We start from the raw sequence: 13,763 nt of genomic DNA, 5'->3' as shown, positions 1-13,763 counted from the left end.
CCCCCCCCCCGTCCTAGCTCTCTTTAAATTTGATTCCAAACCCCTCGACTCCCCCTAGTAATTCCCACCTTCTCAAGCAGCTCTTCCAAATTTACTCCTAGGCTCCCTGCAGCGGCATTTTGAGTCTGCGGAAGAGAGGGCGGAGCTCTAAAGGCCCCTGCTAGAACTGGCCAAAGGCCCCGTGTAGGAGACAGGGGAAAGTATCTACTAGCTTGCCTGGAGTTGGGAGGTGTGGGGGGCAGTGCAGGATAGCAGACCATTTTGTGGATTGCTGAAACTAAGGAAGGTGAGAAGGCAAATAATTCCACCTGTGTGCTGCTCTGTGCACCCGGGGAAAGGAAACCAGGGCCCAGACTCCCCAAATCGCTCCTCCTTTCAGTTCAGCACCACCCACCTGTCTGTAAAGAGAGAACTGGTCACCAGCTTTCAGATCCTCCGGCCGCCTGTCATATTACAGTCCACTTAAGCCTGTCAAACGCACTGGAGCACACCTTTAATCACAGCGCTTAGGAGAGAGGCAGGTGGGTCTGTGAATTGGAGGCAAGCCTGGGCTACACAGTGAATTCTAGGTCAGTTGATGCTACACAGTGAGACCCTGTCTCATAGAAGAAGGGAGAAGAGAAGGGAAAAAAATCTACCAAAGTCTGAGACCTAAAATAAAAATAAAGCCAGTGGCAGGCTGGGACCTGGAGGGTGAAGTCACAGTTCCAAGGGACAGGAAGGGCCTAGATTATGGGAATGTGGCCCCTTCACTCACCAGCTGGCTTATTCTGAGCCGGTTACCTCCCAATGTGCCAGTTTCCTACCAGCAAACTGCAGTTAATATGGCTGACTTGGGTAGCCAGCTACATGGGACTAGTGGTCATATGTCCATATTGCTGTGCACTGAATTCCAGGCCACTGCTAGGGGACACTGGTGAATTGGGGCCTGAGAGCCTACGGCTGGGTATCAACGCCCAAATAAGGCCCAGGTATCTTAGGGATTTCCACGCTGACTCCTTGTCATCTCCTTTGGTCCTCCAATACTCCACCCTGCTGACACCCTCTTCCCCCTTTTTAATAGACTATGTAGGCCCAGGCAAAAGTGACTACCACTATTCTTCGAGTCTCCATCTCAAACCAGTTTATGTGAGCATTGAGATCTTTCAAGAGCTACACCTGACTCCCCATCTCTGGCCTCAACCTGTTGCACCCACTGTTCGCAGCCTTACCCCCTCCTTCCTGGTGGCAAGGGGTGACAGCAGAGAAGCTGAGCCAGCAGCCGCTCAAGCCAAGCCCACCCCTGCTCCCTGGAGGGAGGCTCCTCCTTTTAAGGCTGCTTCTGGGAATTCCCACCCCGAGCCAGAATTCGAGACCCCAGCCCCAGCTCGGTACCTGCAGCTGTATTCTTAAGGAGATGAGGTTGCGGCATCAAACCTGAGGGCGGGAGCTGCTGACCCTGAGGAGGGGGAGGGCAAGGCGCCTCCCTCCCTGTGCCTGCCGCTGGCCCCGCACTTCACGGAGACCGGCAGGTTGGTGCGGGTCAGGAATAAATCAAGAGAGATCGCAGGGGCCAGCCTCCTGATAGAGGACGCTCTCGCAGCTCCATCCTTTGCGCCCGGAGACCCCTGCCCGAGGCCAGTAGCCCAAGAGAGCGAGTACGCCAATCGGACCAGCTTCGGCTTCGCAGCCTCACTGGCCCGGAAGGTGGACACCTCGCACCTCAGTCTCTCAATTACGCCTCCCCTTCATTCCCCCCTCGGCTAGCCTTCCTCTTCCCTCCATCTCCTTTCATCCCTGAAAACCTGTGGCTCCGAGAGAGATCTGGGACTCTACCCCAGGGGCTTGCCCACATCCGCTCCTGAGTTTGGGGAGCAGAGGGGCAATCGCCCCAAGAAGTCTCTCCAGCGATGGGAGCCGCCCGCCTGCTGCCTAACCTTACCCTGTAAGTGTGATGCCTGCGCCCGGAGTTCTTTTTGCTATTTCCAGCCCCAGGAATATTATACCCCACCCCCCGACCCCGGACAGGTGGAGCAAGACAAAGGTGGGGGATGGGTGTGCCCTGGGGTGCCCACACCTGGAACTGCCTTGTCTCCCCCAAACAGGTGCTTGCAGCTATTGATTCTCTGCTGTCAAACGCAGGTAGGCACCCCTACCTAGCCCCCAACCCCCAACCTTTCCCACCTCACCTCGAAGGAGGGGAGGCAGGACTGGCCTCCCCTAACCAAGCAACTGTTGAGGTTTGGAGAATCAGTTCAGAAGGTGGGTTGGAGAACAGACTGAATCTGAATGGGGGATAGACTGAGGTTCGCCTCTCAGGCCTTTCTAACAACCATCCTGGGTCTCTACTCTCTCCATACTTCTGTGCTGGGTTTCAGAGAGCTAAGGGCCTTGTGTTGTTTATGCCTGAGGGAGAGAGCCCTGGGCAGTTAGCAGCCAGTGGAGGCAAGAGCTCAGGTAAGGTTTGTACCTGCAGTACCTGCAGGGTTTGGGTTGGAAATCATGTGTTCCGTGCACTGTCTACTCTTACCCACAAGTTTGGACCACAGGTGGACAGGGTCTTGGTACAGTTGGGAGTATCCAACCAGGTAGATCCATTACCTTTAGAGTTCCTAGGTCAAGCCTAGAGGTTTGTTTGGAATGAAATTCAGGGCTTACCTCTCCACCCCTCCACCTCCCACCCCCAAGCCTCAGCCCCGAGCTCAAGGCGAGGCCCTGTCCCTTTTTTGTGATCCTCCATAAGAGTGCAGCTATTAAAATGCACTGGTCCAGAACCGCTCTGGGGAGAGATGGTCTGGCTTTCCCAGGCCAGAGGCCTGTTTCTCTTCCCATCCACTGGGGACTTTTTTTTTTTTTAAGGTAAATGCCTTTTCAGTGGGAAGGGGCTGCCTTTGAAGCAGTGGGGGGGTGGGAGAGAGACAACACCCCCCTTTTTCCTTCCCCCCTTTTCTCTAGCCCGTTCCAGGCCTTTTGCTTCACACATCTAGGGAGAGTAAGAAGAAAGCCCCCAGCCTGGCAGGGAGGGGGCTGGGGGTGGGTCCAACCTGTTCTGGAAAGGAAATTAACACAATGGTGCTGCTGGCCTGGGCGTTTATGGCCGGGCTGAGGCCCCATTCAGGACCCAGGGAAGGTGGCAAGGCTGTCCTTTCCCCCTTGAAGTGCCCCTTCGCCCCCCTGGGAGGGGGGGCAACAGGCTGAACCACAGCCATGCTTGAGGGGCTGTCTGACAAGCAGCTGTCTACCGTGGTGGAAGGGGAGGTCCCCCCACAGCGGGAACATGAAAGGATCAGGCCAGGTCCTGTGGGAGAGGGACTTGAGGGCTGTGGGCCGTTGGGGGTGGGGGGAGGGCGTGGGCTACTTTTGTGAAAGACTTGAAGGGGGACAAGGAGAGGAGGGGGCTTTGGGGGCTGCTATCTGCCCCTGACCTGGAAGAGACTGCCAGGAGAAGGCTGCCCGCCAAGTGGGGCGGACATCCTGAACCTGGGCCAGAAGGCTAAGGCTGAGATAGACAGGAACCCACCCCAGAGGGAGGCCTGTGAGAGCTAAGCAGTATGCCCCTCACCACAAGCGCTGGTCTCAAGTTTCTCTAGGGTGTTCTCCTAGAGGTCTGGCAACTCCTGACATTTACAGACTGGTGCTGGGAACGGAACAATGACAGAAAGTTGGAAGGGGTCAACCCAGAGCAGGTTAAACCTTGGCCTTGAGGTTACGACCACCCCCTAAGTTGACATAACCCACCCTTCTGTCTAGGATATTGATCTCTAATACATGCCGAGCTGGGTCTAGCTCTGTCTTGGTTCAAGTGACTGGTGTTCAGCCTGAGATCATTAGAGTTGGAATTAGGCATTAGAGGCAGGGAAGGGTTGTCCCTACCCAAGTCTTGCAGGCTGAGTTGAAGCTATAACCAGCAGCTGACAACTGTCACCCTAGAGGGCACCTTGGAGATGGGGCAGTGATGTTTCTGTCCTACTCAGGTAAGGCTGGGTAAGGCAAACCCCAGTGTGGAGATGTGGTACTGGACAGGCTTGATGTACGGTGGAAATGGTTCCTTGAACCGCCCTAGGAGGCAGATTACTAAGTACCCAGATAACTGCCACAGGCAGGCAGATGACTATGAGAGCAGCTATTGGTACTACCTTCTACTGCTGCCCCTACTACCCCCTATACTAGGTCTCCCCCGCCTCTCTGAAGAACCTCTAAGACATTCTTGATAAGAACCTAAGAGGCCCCCACATTTAATAAACCATCTGCTCTGTGCAAGGTTTGCGGGGGCTGGGACCTTTCAGGGCTAGTGGCAGAGTTGGGGGGGGGACTGTCTAGTGGTCCTGGTTAATGGAGCCAAGACCCCAGAGAAAGAGGAAAGGGTTCTGGCTGTGAGTTACATGTCCTATGTACCTGTCCTGTAGAAAGAACATGGGGACAGGACACACAGCCTTGTAGGTTTCTTCTGTTATGGTATAGTGCCTCATTGTGTTTCCCAAGACTGACAATCACAAGTCCCCCAAATTAACAACTGGTCCATGCAGCATCCTGGGAAAGATGGTGGGCAGAGGCAGTCTTGAGCTTGCACCATACACTGCAGAGCACACAGCCAGCCCCACTTCACCTAGGCCCTCACCCCTCTCCCCAGATGGGCCAACGGTGGTGTCACCCAAAGCAAATTGACACTATTTTTCCCTTGGTAACCGCAAAGGGGGAGAATCACCCGTCTCCTAATTTTAACCAGTACGTGAGGGACCAGGGCGCTATGACTGACCAGCTGAGCAGGCGGCAAATCCGTGAATACCAGCTCTACAGCAGGACCAGTGGCAAGCACGTGCAGGTCACCGGGCGTCGTATCTCTGCCACCGCTGAGGATGGCAACAAGTTTGGTAAGACCCGGCCCTTGCCCCAGACCACTTGTAGCCACCTAGTCTAGTCCCTGGATTTTTTCCCAGCTCCTGGGTCGGGAGGCTTGAGGTATTGTGGGTAGAGAGGAAGGCTCTTGATGCTGCCCCTGATAGTCTAACACTTTGATCTGACTTTGAAGGGCAGACGGTTTGGGGAGAAGCCAGCCTTGCACATCCCTGAGCTGCAGCCCTGACAGACTAAGGTCTTTTTCCTTTCCCCGACCATAGCCAAGCTCATCGTGGAGACAGATACATTCGGCAGCAGAGTCCGCATCAAGGGGGCAGAGAGCGAGAAGTATATCTGTATGAACAAGAGGGGCAAGCTGATTGGGAAGGTGAGGCCTGAACTCAAGCAGCAGACGGATGTGTCTTCCCCACTGGAGTAAGGGCAGGCAAGGCCACAGCAGTACATCTCACGCTGACCTAATTCACCCAGTTAAAGCTGGGGCTCCTGCTTGACAGGATGAGACAACCACCCCATCCCCCAATCTATTTAATTTTTTTTATTTGCCTAAAGATTTGTTTTTCTCCCATGTGTATCTGAGTGTTTTGTCTGCATGCACGTATGTGTACCACATGTGTGCCTGGTACCTGTGGAGGTTAAGAAAGGAGCAGCTTCTCTGGCACTGGAGTTACAGATGTGTGTGAGCCACCAAGTGGGTGCTGGGAAGGGAACCCAGGTTCTCTGCTAGAGCAGTCAGTACTCTATTGATTTTTAAATATTTACTTCTATCTTATGTGTACCAGCATTTTATCTGCATGCATATCTAAGTAAAAATGCATGTAGAAGCCAGAAGAGGGCGTCTGATCCCTGAGAACTGGAGTTATGTTTTTTGTTTTTTGGGTTTTTTTTAGCCTCCATGTGGGTACTGGGAATCAAACTCTGGTCCTCTGGAAGAGCAGCCAGTGACCTTAACCACTGAGCCATCTCTCCAGCCCCTCAATCTCTAAAAGAGTCCTTGTAGCTCCTGGCGTGCTGAAGGGATAGGGCATCCACAGGAAACCTGGTGCTGATATAAGGAGCGACCAGGAAGAATTTACCATCCACATGATGTTGTATGTGATGTGTTTGTGTGGCAGCCATATGGAGAGCTAAAAGGTGATGAGGACTGGAAGCTGGGGCATTCGCGTATAGCTGAAGCTCTAGCAAGCTCAGTGGGGAGGGTGGAGAGTGAGTGACAAGCAAGGTTCACACCGAGCACTGACTCTGAACCCTTGCAGCACTGTGCGGACAGAGCACCGCATTTCCTTAGAACTAGCCAATCTTGACTTCTAGCTCTGACTGATGCTCACCAAATAACCTCTCCCACCTCACCTGTAAGAAGGCAAAGCATGTGGGATCAAGGGGACGGCCATTTCTGATCCCTCTCACCTGTCCTGTCCCTGTGACAGCTCTCACCCAGACAGCATAGAATTCTCACGAGCCATATCCCCACCCCTCACCCCAGCACTGATTTATTATTATTATTATTATTATTATTATTATTATTATTACTACTACTACTACTACCCAATCTTGACCCTATCTGTGAACATCTGAGAGAACTGAGATTCAACATTCTCTCAAGGCTTCCTCAAGAGACATAAGTGCCTAATGACTTAAGTTCAGCTCTGACTCCAAGCACAGCCTGGACGTACTGCCCACTGCTGCCTTGCTAACAAAGGTGCCCATCCCACCAGACAGGGGCCACAATGACTTCTTGTTCCCCCCATGGGTTCTACAAAAATTAGGCCCAAAGGCAGACCACCCAGCTAGGGTGAATGGACAAATTCCCCTCCTCTGCTCCTTTCTTCCGTAGCCGAGTGGGAAGAGCAAAGACTGCGTGTTCACGGAGATCGTACTGGAGAACAACTACACAGCCTTCCAGAACGCCCGGCATGAGGGCTGGTTCATGGCTTTCACTCGGCAGGGCCGGCCACGCCAGGCCTCCCGGAGCCGCCAGAACCAGCGAGAGGCCCACTTCATCAAGCGCCTCTACCAAGGCCAGCTACCTTTCCCCAACCACGCGGAAAGGCAGAAGCAGTTCGAATTCGTGGGCTCCGCCCCCACTCGCAGGACCAAGCGCACTCGGAGGCCCCAGTCCCAAACGTAGTCAGGGAGGCCCTAGTGTGCAAGGCTGGGTAGATGCCCCTCAGCAGTCTTCCCTCTTTTCTCTAACTCATCCAAAGATGGGGGCTGGGGTGGAAGGTGGGGAGCCAGACTCCAAAAGGACCCCGAGGGCATGAAGTTTCTGATTCCTACTGGGAAGAGACAGTACTTGTGTATCCCAGGGTGGGCATCATTCTATGGAACAGGTTTGAGGCCAGAGGCAGACTCCGGGAGAAGAAATAGGGTCTCCTTGACCTAAAATGCCTGCTTTTCAGCGTCTACCTGAAATAAGCGGGCAGGTCAGCCGATTCCAGGTCTTTCACAACTGTGTTCAAATCTTGCTCCCAGGACCTCTCTGAATCTGAACCAAATATCCAAAGCCTTGGCCAGACTAGTAGGGACTTACGGTTTTGTTTCCAAAAAACAGACAGAGACAGAAAGAGAAACAAAAGCCAGTCAGCCACTCTTCTTATTTCTCGCCTCAGGCCTGCGTCCCCATCCCAAGCCCCAGAATAAAACCATTTTCCTGCAACCGGGTCCGCTGAAGAAAGGTGGGCAGTCAGACCACAGAACTCAACTGCCAAGTGTCTGGTGCTGGCAGCACCGAGAAGTCAGGTGCTAGCCGGGAAAGATGGGCGCCTGGGCACACAGGCGCCGCAGCCTGCGTGTCCCCTCTGTGCGGTACGGAGAGGCCAAGGCGCGCCCAACCTTGGCTGGGGACTGGCGGCCCCTCCCTCCGCGGGTTCCGATGTCCAGGTTCACGCGACGCGCGTCCCTGCTACCTGTAGGAGAGAAGAAAACCCAACCCCTAGGCGCGGCCCTGAGCAGCGGCTGGCAGGGACAGGCGTCCAGTGGGGCCCAGGCCTGGGGGAGGAGGGGTGGCAGGATCACAGCCTGGGGACGCCAGAAGTCACCTCGCAGGGAGCAAGATTGCTTTTTTCCGGTGAGCTGGGCTGGGAGTGGGAGGAGGTCTGGGGCGAGCGGAAGCGGGTGGGGGCAAGAATGTGTCCCCTTGTTCTTTCCCCCGTCCCCCTTGGGGCGGAGGCGGGGGCACACCTGAGGGCAAGCCTCAATTAGAAGCGGTTGCAGGCTGGGAATGGAGGAGGAGAGCGCCCAGCCCCCACCGAGCTTCTCGGGTGGGCTTTCCCGAGACTTCCAGGTGCGCCTAGGGGTGGAAACCATAAAACCACCTTTCCCATGGTGCTTCATCTTTTAATCTTGTCAAGGGGAGGAGGTTCATGCGTCTGGGACCCTCCTCTCAGTACTCTCTACTGCTGATGGAATCCTCAGCCTAAGTTTTCCCGTTTAAGAAAATGTTAGAGAGGAGAATTATGAAGCGAAATGAAAAGGGATGAAAGCTAACTTTCTTCCACCCCTCCTAACAATTACTTCAAAAAGTCCAGAACAGAAGTTGTAGGGCGAGGGCACTGATGTAGTCCGAGCGGGAGGGGAGTTGCAGCAGACAGAACCAACTCAGAGCTGGGACGGAGACACACACACACACACACACACACACACACACACACACACACACACACACACACACACACACACACACACACACACACCCTTCCCCAACCCTGAGCCATTTAGAAGGTGGAGCCGACAACAGCCAAGAGGGAGGTCCCGCGGGCCTAGGACTGACATTCTCCTTCCAGCTCGTCATAATTGCTTTCACCAGGTTGCTTTTTTTTCTGTCCCCCCATCACAAAGAGCCTTAATCCCAGTGAAGACCGCCGGACGTGTTGGGGGTAGTTTTCTGGGGTGTGTGTAGGGCGGGTGGTCTAGAGCTGCAGTTGATAACTGGAGAGTTCAATGGGACTTTAAAACTGGGGCAACACCCAGCAATTACTTGAGGACAAAGAGTTGGGCCCCCAAGGTGTGGAGTATTGGGACTTTGGGGGGCTGGGAGGACTCTGAGAAGGAGGGGGGGCTCTGATCCCTCTGATTATTGCAGGAATTTGAGACATTCTTTAAGTCTCTAGACTGCCTCTCCAGCCGGGCCTTGGCCCACCCCCCACCCTCCCTCTTGGGTTAGAGACAGCTTCAAAGGTGGACTGGGCCCTTTGTCTGGCCTCCGCTTTCTTCTCAGGCCTTTCTCAGCCCCTCCCTCCCTCTTTGACCTCCCCAGCACAGACAAGCCTCTCGGGGCCAGCTCCAGAAAGCCCTCACTGTTTCCTTTCTTGCTTTTTGAGGTGAGGCCTGGCAGGCAGGGACAGAGTGTGTATGCCAAAGAGTGAAGGGCAGCTTTGGAGAGCAGGGTTATAAGGGAAGCCAGGACATCTCAGAGAGTCTTCAATCCATCCCATTCCAGGTTGGGCTCAAAACCCACTCCTCACCAACTCTCAGTGTGTCTGCCCAGCAGGCAGGCTCCCTACCCCTAGGTAGCTTTTCACATCCCAGAGCCTTCTGGACAGGTTTGACAGGAAAACACAACAATGGAGAATGCAGAGCCAAGCATGGTGGCATACCCATGTAATCCTAGTCCTCTGGAAGCCAAGACAAGAAGATTGAGACCCTGCCTAAATAAATAAATACATAAATGGAGCAGGTTAAAAGGAATGGGTCATTCGTGGTGAGGGATATTGGATATTAGCATAAGGAGTTTATGATAGGGAAGTGGCTTCTGGGGCAATAGTGGTGCATGCCTTTAATCCCAGCACTTGGGAGGCAGAGGCAGGCAGATTTCTTAGTTCGAGGCCAGCCTGGTCTACAGAGTGAGTTCCAGGACAGCCAGGGCTATACAGAGAAACTCTGTCAGAAAAAAAAAAAAAAGTGGCTTCACAATGATTTCAGATCCACAGGATACTTGAGCAGCCCCAGCTTCTAAACAGACTCTGACGATTGCTTTTTGCTATAGGGGGCGAGATGAACCCATTCAGGGAGAAAAGGTGAAGGGAGGCAGCAGAGACCCAACTCCAGTCCTGTGATGTAGCATTACCATACTCATACTCTCCAAATAGATGCCAGAGCACTCCATGCCTCTCTGTCTGTCCCTTTGCCATCCTCTCCAAAGGATCCAGGTGCAAGGTAGTCAGGAGAGATGTCCCTTCACTTCCGATACCACACAACTGGTTCTACTTAAGTCACATCATCCAACAATGTCCAGTGGATGCCAGTAGCCAGTCCTCCCCACGCCCACCAAGCCAGAGTCTTGTTCCAGTCCTTGCCTTAGCCTGCAGTAGCCTGTCCTCCCCGACTTCGCTGCCCTGTTCCTGTAGAAACCTCTCTAAGTCTTTCTATGGGTTTCTCCCCTGAGTGTTGTCACCTCGGAAGCCATGGGCAGCCATCAGCTGTCCCGCCCTTGCATACAGTGCTTTGGCAAGGCTCCTTGGCAGACCTCCCGAGGTTCTGTATAATTGAAGTCTCTGCCTCCCCACTTCTGTGCATCCACTTACTTGCCAAATACAAGTCTGTGAGGCTTATCACTTGCACTGTTTTCAAACCTCCTGTCCAGCCTCCACGTGAAGCTTTTCTAGACACCAGCGAAATAAGAACACTGTCCTGTGAGCACACACACACACACACACACACACAGTGCAACCCCCTCTGTTTTGCTTATTTTATTTATTATTGTGTGTGTATGCATGGCTTATGTGCGGATGCACTTTCCACAGCATTCACATGAAGGACAGAGAACAGTTGGAGTTGGTTCTCTCTTTCCACCTTTATGTGGGCCCTAGCCATCAAACTTGGCTTGCAGTGAGTGAGTGACTTTACCTGCTGAGTTATCTCGCTGGCCCTGTTTTTGTTTTTTAAATAAAGTTTTGTTTGTTTTATGTGTATGTGTGTTTTGTCTGTGTGTATGTCTGTGCACTATGTGTGTGCCTGGTGACTTCAGAGAATAGAAGTTGGGGCTGGATACCCTGAAGTTAAAGTCACAGGCAGTTGTGAACCACCTGAAATGGATGCTGGGAGCTGAACTTAAGTCCTTCCAAAGAACAGCAAGTGCTCTTAAGAGCTGAGCCATCCTTTTAGCCCATTGGTCTTTGTTGTTTTATTTGTGTGTGTGTGGTGTGTGTGGTGTGTGTGTGTGTGTGTGTGTCCATGTGTGTATTGTATAACAGATCAGAGGTTAGTCAAATGTCTTCCTCTGTACTCTCCATACTTACACACACACACACACACACACACACACACACACACACACATTTATAGCCTCATAAGACAGGGTTTTATTCTGCAGGCACATTGTCCTAGAACTCACTCTGTGACCCAGGCTGACTTCACACTCAGCCTGACTCAGCCCCCCAGGTGCTAGGATTCCAGGTATGAGCCACTGCAATCAGGGCCTCATCTCTCAGTTCTGAGGGGTTCGCCTAGTGTACTCTTGTCTGGCTACTCCCCAGCACTACACTGCCTGTCTGTCACAGTGCAGACAGGATGGGAAGCCAGAGCCCTGGGGTATACTCTGGAAGAGAAGGTCCTGAACAGTTACTTTGAATTAAGTGTTCATTTCCTCCCTTTGGTACTGTGCAGAGCCTCCCGTTAATTAAAATGTTGGAGAAGATGGAGCTTTCAGGGCACTTGAGTTTAATTGGAGAGATTAACCCACAAAAGCATGGTTCTTTCATTGCATTTTTGGAATTCTCTCTCCTTCTTAAAATTATGATTAGGGGAGCATCCAGGTGTGGTAGCACAGCCTGTAATTCTATCACTTGGGAATCAGGGAGTTGAGGCATGAGTATTTCAAGTTCAAGGCCAACCTGGGCTACTTATATAATTAGACTCTCTCTTAAAAAGAAAAAGATCCCCAAATAGTAGATCAGAAGTTTTAAAAATCAAGCTGAGCACCCTACTCATGTCTATAACACCACCACTTAGGAGACTTATAAAGAACTGGTTGGCAGACCTTTGAGGCTGCGCTACGGAGTCTCAAAAGGACAAAAGTTTTGGAAATAAGGAACTGAAATGTACTAAGCTCTAGATTATGCCAGGCAGCACACATGCAGGCAGGCTCCTATGAACTGCCTTAGTCATGCTGTGAAAACTATTCTCCTCACCCAAGTGAGTCCTGCAGTTGGGATCCTTGCTGTCGGCAGAGACTCAATGCTCCTTGCCCAAGTGCAGTATGGCTGGAACTAAGAGCTTACATGAAAATTAGCTGGAATGTCGGGTCAAAGTATAAAGGTTGGTTTTGCTGCTGTGTGCGGCAAGGAGGAGTATAAAGGATGTTCTGGTGCTACATCCCTGGGGTCTTAGAAGATAAGAGTCCAGCGTCTAGCTCAGCAGTCCTTGGTTGGTGGATTGTGACCCCTTCGGGGGTCAAGTAACCCTATCCCAGAAGTCGCCTAAGACCACTGGAAAGCACAGATATGTATTTACATTACAAGATTCATAACACTAGCAACAGTAGCAAAATTACAGTTATGAAGTAGCAATGAAAATAATTCTATGATTGGGGGTCACCACAACAAAAGGAACTGTATTAAATGGTCACAGCTTTAGGAAGGTTGAGGACCAAGTGGCTCTCAGTCTCTGCTGAGAAAGTCGCTTTTTAAATTATTTCTTTTTTTCTTTCTCTCCTTTTCTTACTCTATCTATCTATCTATCTATCTATCTATCTATCTATCTATTAAAAATCAAGCTGTGTAGCCTGAGCTGGCCTTAAATTCACAGCACTCCTTCTGCCTCAGCCTCCCAAGTGTATGGACATATGATACCACACCCACCCTTAACTGGCTACTTTTGGCTTTCACCCCTCGGGCCTGGTCTTTGTGCTCTCTCCTTCCTCTGCAATGTCCAGGTGCCCTGGCTCAACCTTCTCAGGAGTTAATATTTAGACAACATAGGGGCACCTCTGGTGTTACCCCTCCCCAACAGGTTGGTGCAAAGGGTGGGGCCTGGGCACTGGAGTGAGACATGGACAGAGAAGCCTGTTGCCTGGGCCACAGTCCTCTCAGGAAGTGTGGCACCAGTGACCTTTGTGGAGAAAGTAGCCCAGAAGTAGGTGTCTGGGCCTGGAACCTTCTTTCTTCCAGAGGGGAGAGTGAACATCCTCTGAGGGGACTGCTGATGCTAATTCACAAGACCTGAGAGCTACCAAAGGTATGCCTGTCCTGTCTGAGGAACGCCTCCTTGCCCATTGGTGCAGGGTATGGATGAAGCTCACCTAGGGTCAGAGTCAGCTGGCACCTAGGGTTAGTGTTGCCAGCTCCTGGGGAAGAACATTTTCTATGACAGGAAGGAAAGAGCGGCAGAAAAGGATACTCAGATTATCTGGACTTCCAAAGGAAGTTAGGCCTTCAAGAACGGGACTGGAGGGAACCCTGTTCTCCACAGATAGGGGAGGACTGCAGAACAGAGATGATCAGAGAGCGGAGCTATCGAGAGGAGGGTCTCCTGGCCTGGCTAACCTCCACCACCACCACCACCACCACCACCATCACCACCACCACCACCACCACCACCACCACCACCACCACCACCACCACCACCACACACTCACCCCCACCCCAACCCCTTCATCACATTCCTCCTAGGAAGGGATGACCTTGGCAACGTGAGGTCGACAGGGGGAGCCCTAACTCCCTGGGCCTCTTGGCTCCAGGGTCAACTGGGCTCTAGAAATATTCCTGCCGGAGGCTGGCTGATGGGGGCTGAGGGCATTGCCAAGCACCAGGGGTTGGGGGAATGGATTTGGGCCTAGAGGGACTAGAAGAGGCTCTCATGTACTCGGACTTTTGTCTAGGTAGGGGAAGGTAGGGGACTTGAAAGAGGTACCCAGGTAGAGGTAGGAGCCCATGGCCACACGTCCTGCCCATAGAACGTGGTTTTTCAACACCAGGGCTGTGAATCCCGTGTCC

General features: G+C 52.5%; 1 protein-coding gene across 3 annotated transcripts; it reads left to right on the top strand.

Moving 5' to 3' along the window:
- Positions 1-1,387: 1,387 nt before the first annotated feature.
- Fgf17 (fibroblast growth factor 17) lies at positions 1,388-7,489 on the top strand. Of its 3 annotated transcripts, XM_031361433.1 has the most exons (6): positions 1,457-1,511; positions 1,747-1,924; positions 2,085-2,121; positions 4,673-4,850; positions 5,097-5,203; positions 6,668-7,489. In XM_031361433.1, the coding sequence occupies exons 2-6, from the start codon at positions 1,890-1,892 to the stop codon at positions 6,959-6,961; spliced, it is 651 nt and encodes a 216-aa protein (XP_031217293.1). In that variant the 5' UTR covers positions 1,457-1,511; positions 1,747-1,889; the 3' UTR covers positions 6,962-7,489. The 3 variants fall into 3 exon arrangements, with proteins under 3 accessions (XP_031217294.1, XP_031217292.1, XP_031217293.1); XM_031361434.1 differs by having other exon boundaries at positions 1,388-1,924; positions 4,706-4,850; XM_031361432.1 differs by having other exon boundaries at positions 1,388-1,924.
- Positions 7,490-13,763: the final 6,274 nt, after the last annotated feature.

Source organism: Mastomys coucha, unplaced genomic scaffold (assembly GCF_008632895.1).
Source record: "Mastomys coucha isolate ucsf_1 unplaced genomic scaffold, UCSF_Mcou_1 pScaffold9, whole genome shotgun sequence".
NCBI classification, from domain to species: Eukaryota; Metazoa; Chordata; class Mammalia; order Rodentia; family Muridae; genus Mastomys; species Mastomys coucha.
This window is presented reverse-complemented; position numbering and strand designations above follow the sequence as displayed.